Below are 14,085 nucleotides of genomic sequence, written 5' to 3' on the forward strand. Positions count from 1 at the left end.
ATTAGCAGAAAACACTCTATTGCAACGCCATGCGGTCAAGTTATTATTATTACCGAGTGATAACACTTAAAATTGAACTCCTTTTTAATTTACTCGCCCGGCAACACTGTACCTATGGCAAAATATAATATAACTTTTATATTGGAAAACAAAAATATATAGACACTTTCTTGCCCTTTTTCCGGCCAAGAAAGTTGAACTTATCGGCTTTTCTCTACTATAATATGTATAAAAAGTATGTTTTTTATTTTTCGAGAGATTCTCGTAAAAAGAGCTTTCGTTGAGAATGTCGAAATATCGAGCTCCATCAAATAAAAAAACATGGTAAATATCCCGTTATTAATAAGTGTAATAATAAAAATAGCCATGTTCATAATATGTATGTATTGTACATATAAAACTTTCTCTTGAATCATTCTATTTATTGATAAACCGCATTAAAATCAGTTGGGTAGTTTAAAAGTTCAAACCCTACATACTTTGTTTCTTAGTACATTTATTACACGTTTTGTTACCTAACTTTTATTAAGTAAATCTTTTATATAAAAATAAATGTAATATGTCTAAACCATTTCTTTTATCTTTGTTTATTTATCCCCCTCGCCGCCTCTTCGCCTCGTCTATGCTTTAAAAGGGCTTTGAAACCGCAACATGGTTACACCCTTAAGTGACAGTGAGAAGAGAAGTACATTTTTTGAATGTAAATAACAATTATTATTAAAAATAAATCTTACCGACAAGCCAGGACAAAGCATTTAATGCAGTGGAAATCATCAGAAAGGTACCCGGACCAATGAGGGTGGGTTAAGTGTTTTTTCCCACAAATATATAAGTACTTTTAATTAGTTTTTATTCATAAGCAAGTACTAAAGGCCCTCTTAAGGCCTTCATAAGGGGAAGGTTAAGGTTATCTAGACGATTCGACGACCTCCATGGTCGAGTGGTGTGTACGCCGGTTTTCATGGGTACGCCACTCTGAGGTCCCGGGTTCGATTCCTGGCCGAGTCGATGTAGATTACCATTAGTTTTCTATTTTTCTTGGGTCTGGGTGTTTGTGGTACCGTCGTTACTTCTGATTTTCCATAACACAAGTGCTTCAGCTACTTACATTGGGATCAGAGTAATGTATGTGATGTTGTCTCATATTTATTTATATTATTTATTTATTTATTTATCTAGCAACGCTACTCGAATGCGGGTTTGTGGGCACTCATGTAGTGGAACGAAAAAATAACAAATGTAAGTTCCTTAACTAGCGATCACGACATTAATTATAAGAAACATAAATTAACCACTTACTCTTAGGCAAAAATTTGCTCAAATAATTACTTGAATTATAACATGAAAATATAATTTCTAAGTATTATCCTTGATATATTTATTAATAATGTGTAAATTACACCAACAGATCACTTAACAACTCAAGGCTATTTGTATATGCGTTATCAATTAACAAAATAAATCATAAAGAATATAAGTAAGTTATGTCACTAATGCATAAGTTACAAGAGCAAACCTCCCGGCAGCGGTTCCCGTTAGTTAAGCGGGAGTTCTACCCCGGTGTGGACGTTACACGAGCTTCACTTGGAAGCGAGCGTGTTAAAGTGAGTTGAAGTTTCAGGTTCACGGTGATAAAGTTCTGTGGATAAATATATCGATACAAGAATTGCTTAAAATTAAGGTGTAATAAAACAATTTATGGGACCATGTTTTTCTTTCTTCTTACAACTCTTTTGATTGCAAGTAAGCATTAATTTATATTGTTCTCCATATCGCACATATCGTGAGTCATATAAGCGGGAATAATACCATTATCAATTATATATTTTAGGCGTCATTGGATATTAAAAACAAAAAACGCGAAATGCATTTAAAAACATAAACCAACTCATCGAAATAGACCAATAAGCAATTATCTTTACATAGTATAAAACAAAGTCACTTTTTCCGTGCCTATTTCCCTTTGTACGCTTTAATCTTGAAAACTACGCAACGGATTTCGATGCCGTTTTTTTAAAAGACAGAGTGATTCGAGAGGAAGGTTTTTATATATAATACATAAACAATATAGATAAGTAACACTGATAATTTTAAAAATTCCTCATGTAATGTCGTAATTTTTTTAATTTTTTTGCGCTTACATTGTAAACGCTGGCTGAACCCTACTAGATAGATTAAAATAATGTTCTACAGAATTGTACACCTATAAAAATGTCCGCGATGGTATATGCCTATCTCTCAAAGATAACCCACAATAAACATTTTTTTATCTTTTATTTTTACGAGAAAAAATGGCTTATTTTCGAAGCGATTTTAAGCAATATAGCATTAATCCTTATCCGATTAGGTACCTTAAATAAATTGTGCATTAAATATAGATCAATATTGCACTTTATAGTATGTAATTTAAATGAATATTTTCGAAGATATTACAGTTTTAAAACGCTGGGACATAGCGGTTTGTATTTCCTAAGGAGTGAAAATTTTGTATATTGTACCTATTTGTTATCACTGCATAGTATGACTGATTGATTTAAAGGGAATGATTTTGTCTATATAATACGTGAACAATAAAGTAGATAAACACTGATAATTTTAGAGATTTCTAATATGATGTCGTAAAAAGCCACACTTTTGCGCATATATTGCAAACGCTGGCTGAATACTATGAGATAGATCAAAATAATGCTACCTTTACACTGAGTCGAGATGGTCCAGTGGTTAGAACGCGTGCATCTTAACCGATGATTGCGGGTTCAAACCCAGGCAAGCACCGCTGATTCATGTGCTTAATTTGTCTTTATAATTCATCTCGTGCTCTGCGGTGAAGGAAAACATCGTGAGGAAACCTGCATGTGACAAATTTCATAAAAATTCTGCCACATGTGTATTCCACCAACCCGCATTGGAACAGCGTGGTGGATTATGTTCCAAACCTTCTCCTCAAAGTTAGAGGAGGCCTTTAGCCCAGCAGTGGGAATTTACAGGCTGTTGTTGTACCTAATGTACTACAGAATTGTACACCTCAAAAATATCTACAAAAATCTCCGCGATGGTATGTGTCTATCTGTTAGTTATAACCCACAATAACATTTTTTTGTCATTTATTTTTTACCAAATATATTGGCTAATTTTCTTAGCACTTTGAATTTAGCTGCAATCGGACGCGGTTATTATCGGAGCTCTCTAGCGAGGGAAATAACAATACTTAATAAATAAATAAAACATTTAACAAAAAGAAAAAGAGACTTCAAACAAAAATATGTAATGTTGTCTTAAATTTTCGCGATTATTACACATTTAAATAAAACTAATTATAACGGATGAATCGCGTATATTAATTATTTTTAAACATCCCGACGTTTCGAGCACTTGGCAGTGTTCGTGGTCACGGGTAGATAAGATGACATATGTCTAATTGAAGAACAAAGGAAATATTATTAACAACTACCGCCAACGATTTCTCAATTGATATCTTGAGTAACGTTCCGGTTGCACGCAGAAGGCACTAACTGTATCTTTAGGTCTTGCAGTCTGTTGGATTTGGGATTTTAAATTTTTAATAAGTGGATCCCAGGTGTTAGAAAGTCTCCAACCATCTTCTCTATTGAAGTTCGGATGTTTTTGAATTTCATCTTAGTCTACCCGTGACCACGAACACTGCAAAGTGCTCGAAACGAAAGCGCTCGGGATGTTTAAAAATAATTAATATACGCGATTCATCCGTTATAATTAGTTTTATTCAAAAATATGTACTTAAAATATAATAAAAATAATTGCGTATTCAACATACCTATATTTTTTAAAATATTAAACTACTTAAAAGTCGATCTACGATTATATACTGAAGTTATAATTATTGCTATATTTGGAGCCAGTGTTAGCCACGGGCATGCGCTTCAACAATCAAAAAAAATAAACTATACGAGGCCTTTGATTGAGCCCATTATATTATCCTATAAAAGGTAATTTGTAAAAACATAAATCTTTAAGTATATCGTATTATTTTTTGATAGATATACTATGGCGATTTCTTGGCTGAAGGTTTCTGCAGTTTTTTTAATAGATAGTGTAATTCAAGGGGAAGGTTTGTGTACATAACATACATGAACAATATAATAAAGAAACACTGATAATTTTAGAAGTTTGCAATGTGATGTCGTAAATAAACGAATTCTGTAGTATATTCAGTATCAGTATTGCACCCGTGCGAAGCCGGGGCGGGTCGCTAGTTCATAATAATATTCAAAACTTAAAGCTAAGTGGATCGCGGTTTTCTTCCTATAATAGAATATCATTACGTTGACGTGTTTGAAATGAATATTCTGGATATTTTACAAGATAGGAGACATTATGCGCGGCTGAAGATCAAGACTTATGGATATTTGCTGCGGATGATCCCACACTATGTTCCGGCAAATTGATTCTGTCGGATTACATTGCGTATCGTGTTATTCGTTACACATTGCCATGTGTTACTTGTAACATATTATGGTAACTATCGATAGGGTAGTTTACTAAACAAAAACACATGTACAAACAATGTATTATTCATTGTTTATTTTTTCTTCTTCATTTACATCTTTAAAAGTTTTACCCATTATAGAATCTAATCTAGTGTGAGTAATAAATTGTCGAGGAATTTCTGACTCTGATAGTCCTACAAACAAATTGTGTACATTAGTTTTTTACTTGGATGCACATTGAATAATTATTATTATGGTAAATCTATACAGTTAGGAATTAAATCGTTTCATTATTTAAAGTGAATTTGAAAACAATTGGAATATTTACAATAAAATATTATTTTTTTCTAACAAAATAATCTTGTAATAAAAACTAATTAACAGATAAATTTGAAATCGGTTTTATGTGATACCCATATCAGGGTAACTAAAATTTAAAAACACTCGTTAATATAAACTAGTCCCATATAGTATAGTAATAATAGTTAATATAAACTAGTCCCATATAGTCCCACTTTTGTTTTTTAATAGGAAAATAATAAAATATTTCTTAAACACTGATGTCACCTATTCTTGAACAGCAGTGATGTTTTATTAATTCGAAGACTAAGATAATTGGAGGTACAAATAAAGATATATTAGTGTTTAAAGATGACGGTCATTTTCATTGTGTGGATATTCATATGCATTTTATTTCATTTTATTATCATGTAATAGATACTGTAACAGACATAGGACTATTAAGTTTCACAATACAGATTAATATGTATATAGCACAATAAACATTATACGCCAATAATAAACGTTGGTGTTCTACGTGATAAGATATATAATACGATTTCTAAAATTAAAATGAACACAAAAACAAAATTATAGGAGATTGCGCTTAGAGACTCAGACGACAAATAATATCATAAATTATTTACATAAATTAATGTTAAATTGAGTAAATCCATAATTCATTACATTTGGTTCTCATTTCTCCATCTTCATACATTGGCGCGATCAGTATATATAAATCTACGATCGCGATTTCTGTGCCCTTCCTTTAGGTTCAAACTTTTACTTCATACCAAATTTCATCAAATCCGGTTCAGTGGTTTAGTCTTGGAAGTGTAACCGTCAAGTAGAAGCATTCTGTCTGTGATAATTTCGTATTTACAATGTTAGTTTAGATGATGGACGAATAAAAAAATCTTTTAATAAAGATGTAGGTATATATATCGATAAAATTTCAAATCACCAAATAGATCAGGGTTGACATATTTTGTATTAAATAACAACACCATCGCGATTAAAATCTAGAAAATTTAAGAACATACATAACTAATACTAGCTTCATACTTTCATATATTATATGTGTCTTTATGTCGCATAATATCTAGAGAACAAAAAACACTATACTATAAGTCGGGTTACAAAATGATCATTTACCTTACTGTCTGAGTAAACGCCACCGATGTATTACTATAATTGTATCGCTACAAAGCGTGGTTTAGTAATGTTAGTATCGTAGTGTTCTACTCTGAGTGAGACAGTGCAGTTATAGTCACAAGTGATCATCATTCATAGTTTCCAAGGCGATGAAAGCAATGACTATTATTTATTAGCGCCAATATCAATAATCTTCATTAAATTTTACTTGGTTGGTAGGGCTTTGTGTAAGCCCGTCTGGGTGGTACCACCTCTTTTATTCTTCCGCCAAATAACAGTACTCAGTATTTTTGTGTTCCGGTTTGAAGGGTGAGTGAGTCAGTGTAACTACAGGCACAATATATACATCTTAGTTCCCAAGGGTGGTGGCACATTGACGATGTAGAGAATAGTTAATATTTCTTACAACGTCATTGTCTATTGGTGATGGTGACCACTTGCCATCAGGTGGCCCATATGCTCGTCCGCCAACCTATACCATAAAAAAAATTGTAATAATCACTTTTCCACCATCAACAATCCGGAAAGTTGATCATACATTAGTATCTGTTTAATATAGCACCAATTTTAATTATGTTAGACTAATTATCGCACCCGGCTTCGCTTGTTAGGCAAAAACGTAGCCTATGTCCTTCCTTGGAGTTCAAGTTTACTTCACACCAAATTTCATCGAATTCGGTTCATTGGTTTGGTCGTGAAAGAACGACAGACAGACAGACAAAATTACATTTACATTTATAATATGAAATATAGATTAAATAAATATTACACCTATTGATCTGTTATCCGGATGTTCGAAGTTTGGTTAGTGAATATCAAAATATTTCGCTTACAAAATATCAACATACCGTTATATCTAATTACTTTTTTGTTCCATTTGCTGTCGAAACGCTTGGACCTTGGAGTAGTGGTGCAAAATGCTTCATCAAAAGTATAACAACTCGCCTGATTGCCTCCACTGGTGACAGGAGGGCTGGTTCGTTTTTGCCCAGAGGATCGGAATTGCGATTCAACGGGGAAATGCTGCTAGCATTCTTGCCACCATTCCACGCGGTCAGGTTTTATACAGTAACTAGTTTTAGTTTATATTTATATATATTTAAGCATTTAATATTGTTTATTCTTATGTTAATAAATTATTATTCGAACATACCGTTTGAACTAATCTTACTCCAAATTAACTTACCAACGCTGTAACATCACTGCTACACTGTTTTCATGACGTCATCGTGCGCCATGCAAATCTCTACAACTCCGTTCCCAACTTGTAATCATAAAATCCAATTTCTTTTGCAAGACGTATATTATGTCATATTCATCGTAATATACTTTTGAGATACAGTATTTTTTATTCTACCCTTACAAAGAACTTAATAATTCAACTTGGAAGATTAAAAATTCTTTGATTATAGACACACGTGTAATGAAATGATCGCCTCTAGGCTACTTCAAATAAAAAATAATGTGGTATTCTTGTTATGAAACCTATAAGAGTTCTATTTGAATTCGAAAACCCAGTTTCTTTCGCGGGTTGTTTTCATGTCAGTGGTATAAATTTTAAAACTGGTGCGGTTTTTCCCTATTAAGAGATATAACATTTTTAATTTCAAAATAAATTGATATAGCGTCTTGGCAGTTCTAAGCAGCTATTGAGAATTTCTTATATGTTCCATTGGGTAGGTAAGCATTTCGAGATAAAGGTCAACGCTCACACAAATCCACCTGCAACCAGTACCGTTATCAAGGTTAAAATACGCAACAGCGGGAAACTTACAGGCTGTCACTTCAATATTTTAATCCTTTCCTTATCGTGTGTCTCTCACATGCGATTGTTTAATTCAACTCGTTGCCTATTTGGACGATAACTTAATAATAAAACGGGAATAAGAATATCCCACTATTCACCAATATATTTATTCTATCATAATTTGACGCTTTTATTAAATATCAATTATTATTATATTAAGCGGACAGGATGTACTTGAAGTAATCCTTTAGGTCGGTAGCGTGTCTCGAGGGATTAATTTTAATGATAACTAAAACGAGTATTATTGTATCATGTAAGAATATAATTATGAAATAAAAAAATGCAACGGTTTCTTCTTTTTATATATAAATCAAACGATGACTAATTTATGTCACTTCTAAAGACTTTTAATAGAAAGTCACTTTTTTTTATTCAATATGGAAATTGGTTTTTGGATCGTCAAAAATCTGCCGGCGGTTCGGAATTTAACAACTCGAGACCTCGAGATAATCACCTGAGAGGAAGCGGCGAAAGAAAATTAGCGGGATATATTTTTTTTATTTAATGTTTCATGTACAATAACAATAAACATATTTTTATTATTTGATACAGCCTGGAGACGATCATCTCCAGACATAAATTACCTCAGGTCGCCCATTTACTCGTCCGCCTAAGTAGGTCATAATAAAAAAAGATCACTTTGAAATATTGAATTGTAAAGTAAAGTAACAGCATGTACATTTCCCACTACTGAGATAAGGCCTCCTCTTCCATTAAGGAGAGGGTTTGGAACATATTCCACCACGCTGTTCCAATGCGGGTTGGTGGAATGCACATGTGGCAGAATTTCGATGAAATTAGACACATGCTGGTTTCCTCACGATGTTTTCCTTCATTGCCGAGCACGAGATGAATTATAAAAACAAATTAAGCACATATATGTAGTGGTGCTTGCCTGGGTTTGAACCCGCAATCATCGGTTAAGATGTACGCGTTCTAACCACTGGGCCATCTCAGCTCATATATTGAATTGAATTGATTTCAATATTCAAATTCAAAATTCAAAATTCAAATATTGAATTGAGTAAGTACATTTTTTTCTATAAAAATAATTGTTTATAACTGCTTATTAGAATCCCCCTGAGATACTTCGAAGCTCTTCCCATCACACGGCTCTAATGTGGCTTGGTGATACGTCACAGCCAACTCGTTTCATTAGTACGCATTAGTAGTGTAGTGTGTAGTCTTTTAGTTAATGTCCTCCATTTTACTAAGCGGCGCCGTTCGATCAGCGGCCTCAATGGCTTTCAGCCATACATCTTCCATTGTTAGGTAATTTACTTTAGATTCAACTGAAACTAAAAACATTTATGCCGGTCAATTTGAAACATAATTTTAAACAATACACCTTACATTCTTATAAATTAAATGATAACCACATTTATATGAAGTCTTTATCTATATTGTTTATTGCTCACAATTCTATTTTTTGTTAAATATCACGGTGCGATAAAACCGTAATGTGGATCGCTCAAAAAAAGAAAACCTTGGGTGAATGGCGAACTTGGATAAATGAAAAATAATCACAAAATGGTCGTCTCAAGATTAAGAAGGTAAAACAAAACGCTTCTCAAAGGCATAACTAAAGTAAATTCTCTTTATGGGACTAACCTGCGCCTGTATGGGATAGGAAAAACGTCCAAAAATTAGGTAAAAAAATAAATAAATAAATAAAATCTCTTTGTTTTATAACAAATATGTTAATAATTATCTACCGTGTGGTCCCGGATTAGAATAGGACCTCCCCAACTCTACCCGTGGGTGTCGTAAGAGGCGACTAAGGGTTTATATTAGGGCCCAGTGCATATCATCTGCACTTTGGGCCACCCGAACGGTGGCGGGTAAACCACCACGATAGCATTCCCAAGGAGGGTTAGTGTCAGGCAGGCGGCCGACTTTAAAAATATGAGCCGAAACATTTACAGCATGGACAATGAAAACCATAAGAATGATAGGGCTAGGGCGTACCCCACAGGCGACGCGCAGGAGCAGCACCCGGCCCCTGTGGGAAATGGACAAGGGTTGTCGCACCAAAACGGGCGGGTGCGACGTAAGAAGCGAGCTCGAAGTGTTAGAGAGGTAAAATTGAGGTATGCGAGTTGGAATGTAGGAACGATGTCTGGAAGAGGAAGGGAGCTAGCAGATGTTTTGAAAAGGCGACGGATAAATGCAGCGTGCCTGCAAGAGACAAAGTGGAAGGATGCAAGGGCTAGGGAAATAGGAGAAGGATATAAGCTATTCTATTGTGGAAGTGATGGCAAGAGAAATGGTGTGGGTATAGTTTTAGATAGTAGGTTGAAAGAATGTGTGGTTGATGTAAAAAGAGTGAATGATAGAATGATAGCGATTAAATTAATTGTGGACGGCGTGACACTAAATTTAATAAGTGTATACGCGCCACAGTCAGGCTGTGAGGAAAGCGTGAAAGAGAGAGTGTTGGATATGAGAGAGTGCATGGTGGGTTGGGATTTGGAAACCGGAACGCTGACGGCGAGGCACTTTTACAAGCTGCCTGTGCCTTCGACCTGGCTATAACAAACACGTGGTTTAAGAAAAAAGATGAACACCTAATAACTTACAAGAGTGGCCACCACGCGACACAGATAGACTATTTCCTAGTGAGGCGAAGGAGTCTATGCTGTGTCAAAAACTGTAAAGTGCTGCCAGGCGAAGCTTTAGTAACCCAACACAGACTAATCCTATTGGATGTAAAATTAAGTGTCTCGCCCAAAAACAGCCGAACACGGCCCCCTCCTAAGACAAGATTGCGTATGTTAGAGAATGATGAATGTGCTATTAGATTTAGGAACCAAATAGTGGAGAAAATGATAGAAATGAGTGATATGAAAGAGACACTGGCGAATGAATGTTGGAATGAGATGGCTGGGTATATAAGGAAGGTCGCAAAAGATGTGTTTGGAGAGTCGAAAGGAAAGGGTTTAATAGATAGGGATACCTGGTGGTGGAATGACGAAGTTCAAAATGTATTGAAAGAGAAGAAAGTGGCATTTAAAGAATGGCAGGTTGTAAAAAATGTGAATGCGAGTTTGAAAGATGAAAAAAAGGAAGTTTATAGGGAATTTAAGAGGAGAGCAAAGAAGGTGGTAGCGGTTGCCAGAACGAAGGCACAGGAGAGGTTATACAACTCACTGAATAGCCCTAGAGGCCAGAAGGATCTCTACCGAATTACGAAAGAGAGAGAAAGACGATCGAGAGATATAACATATATCAAATGCATGAAAGATGAGGCTGGTAAAGTTTTATGTAAAGATGAGGAAATAAAAGAAAGATGGAAGGTCTATTTTGAAAAGCTTATGAATGAAGAAAATGACTGGAATGGTGTTCTTCGAGAGGCGCAAGTAAATAAGGGATTAGTAAGAGAAATTAGCATGGATGAGGTAATGACAGCAGTCAAAAGCATGAAAAATGGGAAGGCTTTGGGTCCAGATGATATACCAGTTGAAGTATGGAAGATACTAAAGAGTGAAGGATGTATGTGGTTACTTTATTCTTCAATAAGTTTTTGCATGAAGAAACCATCCCACAAGAATGGTGCAGTAGTTCACTAGTGCCCATCTTCAAAAATAAAGGAGATGTACAGGATTGCAACAACTATAGAGGGATTAAGCTCATATCACACACTATGAAAGTATGGGAGAAGGTAATAGAGAGAAGATTGCGAGAAGAGAGTGAAATTACCGAAAATCAGTTTGGGTTTATGCCAGGTCGAGGGACAATGGACGCTATCTTTGCACTCCGCCAATTGTGCGAGAAGTACAGACGTGCTCACAAGAACCTGCACATGGTGTTCATTGATCTCGAGAAAGCGTATGATAGGGTGCCTCGTGAGGTGTTATGGTGGGCATTGAAAGAGAAAGGTTTGCCTGGGAGGTACGTGGAGTTAATTCGTGCTATGTACAAGGGATCTTGTACCTACGTCCGATCGTCTGCCGGTAACACCGACCGGTTCAATGTGGTTGTAGGTTTGCACCAAGGGTCGGCTCTAAGTCCTTACCTCTTCCTGCTGGTTATGGACGCTCTAACGGCAGACATACAGGAGGACCCTGTTGCATGCTTTTTGCCGACGACATTGTACTGGTTGGTGAAGATGGACCTGAGATCCAGAGCAGATTGGAGGATTGGCAACGGAAACTGGAGAATGTTGGCCTGAAAATCAGTAGAACGAAGACTGAATACATGTTCTGCGATTTCGGCGGTCTCTCCGGTCCTGAAGCCATAGCGCTTGATGGCGCAGCTCTTCCAGTCTGCTCCGACTTCCGGTATCTCGGTTCACTCATTCAAGGCGATGGCGAAATAGATCGAACGGTGAAGCACAGGATTAACACAGGATGGATGAAATGGCGGCAGGTTACGGGAACAATTTGTGACCCCCGTGTTCCCCTTAAACTTAAGGGGAAGATCTATAAGACCATGATCAGACCTGCTGTCCTGTATGGATCAGAGTGTTGGGCTACAAAAGGGATGGCTGAAAGACAATTGCATGTTGCGGAGATGAGAATGCTGAGAGGAATGTATGGTGTTACGCGAATGGATAGAGTAAGGAATGAGTATATAAGAGGAAGTCTGAAAGTGACACCGATAGCCGAGAAGTTATGTGGAAGGCGGCTATCATGGTATGGACATGTAATGCGGAGGAATGAAGAACACATTGTAAGGAAGGCCTTGAGCATGGATGTGGATGGATATAGAGGTAGAGGACGACCAAGGAAACGATGGATGGATTGTGTGAAAGACGATATGGCTAGAAAGAATGTTACTTGTGAGATGACGTCTGACAGAGAAGTATGGAAGGAGAAGACATGCTGTGCCGACCCCAAATAAAATTGGGATAAGGGCAGGAGAATGATGATGTTAATAATTATCAGCTAGACTAGACTTATAACCTATTGTGATTAGGATTATTATCAGACAACCAATCTTTGTTATCTTGCTAATTGTATTAGTAGACATTATTGTATTGATTCATATATGCGAACTAACGATAGTGTATTTCTGACATATTCCGCGGCTGTCATATTCTTCAGAGACTAGCTTATTGTTTCGAAGATATAGTGCACTCAGCACAAGTGTGAGTGCAAAGAGTTCAGGCACAGCCGACAGTGGTCCATGCCTTCTGTGTCGCGGGAGTGTAAACTATGCTATAGCCTAGACATACTTTATGAATAAACTGAATATTAGTTCTTTTGTATAGTTTGAGTTCATAACCTCGTGACGTGATTGATAAAACCTTATACAAAAAGTAAAGAGCTTGTAAAGTTGGTGTATAATATTTATGAACTAATATTAAGTCAATTAGACGTTAAGTTGTTTTGATTTTGATTATTGTGTTACCTTTACAGGTAAAATAAAATATTTAAAGGCTCTTGAGGGCCTTCATCAGGACGGTCCATTGTAGTTAAACTTGACAAAGTCCTTGATTCGGTCACAGGCGTGGTATGTCGAAAATAAAGGCACTTTTGATAATAAATCAAATCTATTTATCACAATGAAGTCTTTTACCAAAAATATAGCGTCTTCTAAGCGATTTAATTAAATTAAAATCACTGGACGTAAGCGATCCGTCGTTGTCGATCGTTCAGCCAGGCTATTTTTCCAAAAAGTGACAATCACGGATGACAATCATAAGATGGCCGCCCACAACGACGCTTCACTAGAGTGTTGCCACCACAGTTGGGTCGCCACTCTCGTCCTTACAAATTCCAACATTGAATTAAATTAACATAGACATCGATACTAGATGGCTCTGTCTAACATTTAACTTAACTTAAAAAAAAAAAGGTAAATTTAGAACGCGCTCGAGGCGCCGTCATATTTAAAATGAAAAAAGAAAACACAATTGATTATCAGAAGGGTCCCAGGCCCGATGTCTTAACAACTATTATCTGTTCTATGGTATTTTGACACGGATCGGGATCATGTAATATATCACATCTGCGGCCTACATGTTATACTTTGAAAGTTATCTCAACAATATTTTTTCGGATATTAAATAATATACTACTAAAACACAGCAAAGTGATAAAAAATAATATCGTTAATATTTAAAAATATTTTAGAATTTGATATCCTATTTCCTTTAGTAGCGAAATATACGTAGGTATATTCTCCGACCTAATGTATCAAGTCCTTGTTGGACAATTCATTAAAAAAAAGTGCGTGGTCGCCTTTCACATACTTTCTAAATTCGAACATAAAAAGTGGTCATTCACAATCAATTTATATATATATACTAGCTGACCCGGCAAACTTCGTACTGCCACAATCGAAATACTTAAACAGTCCAAATGTGATGAGCATAGAAACCATTGCTCGCAGCGACACTGGTGATCTAACAGTAACAATAAATAACCGATACTA

The 14,085-nt window shown here is 35.8% G+C and overlaps 1 protein-coding gene across 1 annotated transcript in view; it reads left to right on the top strand.

Annotated features, from left to right (window-relative positions):
- Positions 1 to 1,616: 1,616 nt before the first annotated feature.
- Positions 1,617 to 14,085, top strand: part of LOC124543283 — a 41,369-nt gene continuing 28,900 nt past the window's right edge. Inside the window, exon 1 of the mRNA XM_047121447.1 lies at positions 1,617 to 1,743. Within this exon, the coding sequence (XP_046977403.1) occupies positions 1,707 to 1,743 (37 nt within the window). The 5' untranslated portion in view covers positions 1,617 to 1,706. The remainder of the gene's footprint in view (positions 1,744 to 14,085) is intronic.

The sequence above is a fragment of the Vanessa cardui genome, chromosome 3, assembly GCF_905220365.1.
Source record: "Vanessa cardui chromosome 3, ilVanCard2.1, whole genome shotgun sequence".
In the NCBI taxonomy this organism is placed as follows: domain Eukaryota; kingdom Metazoa; phylum Arthropoda; class Insecta; order Lepidoptera; family Nymphalidae; genus Vanessa; species Vanessa cardui.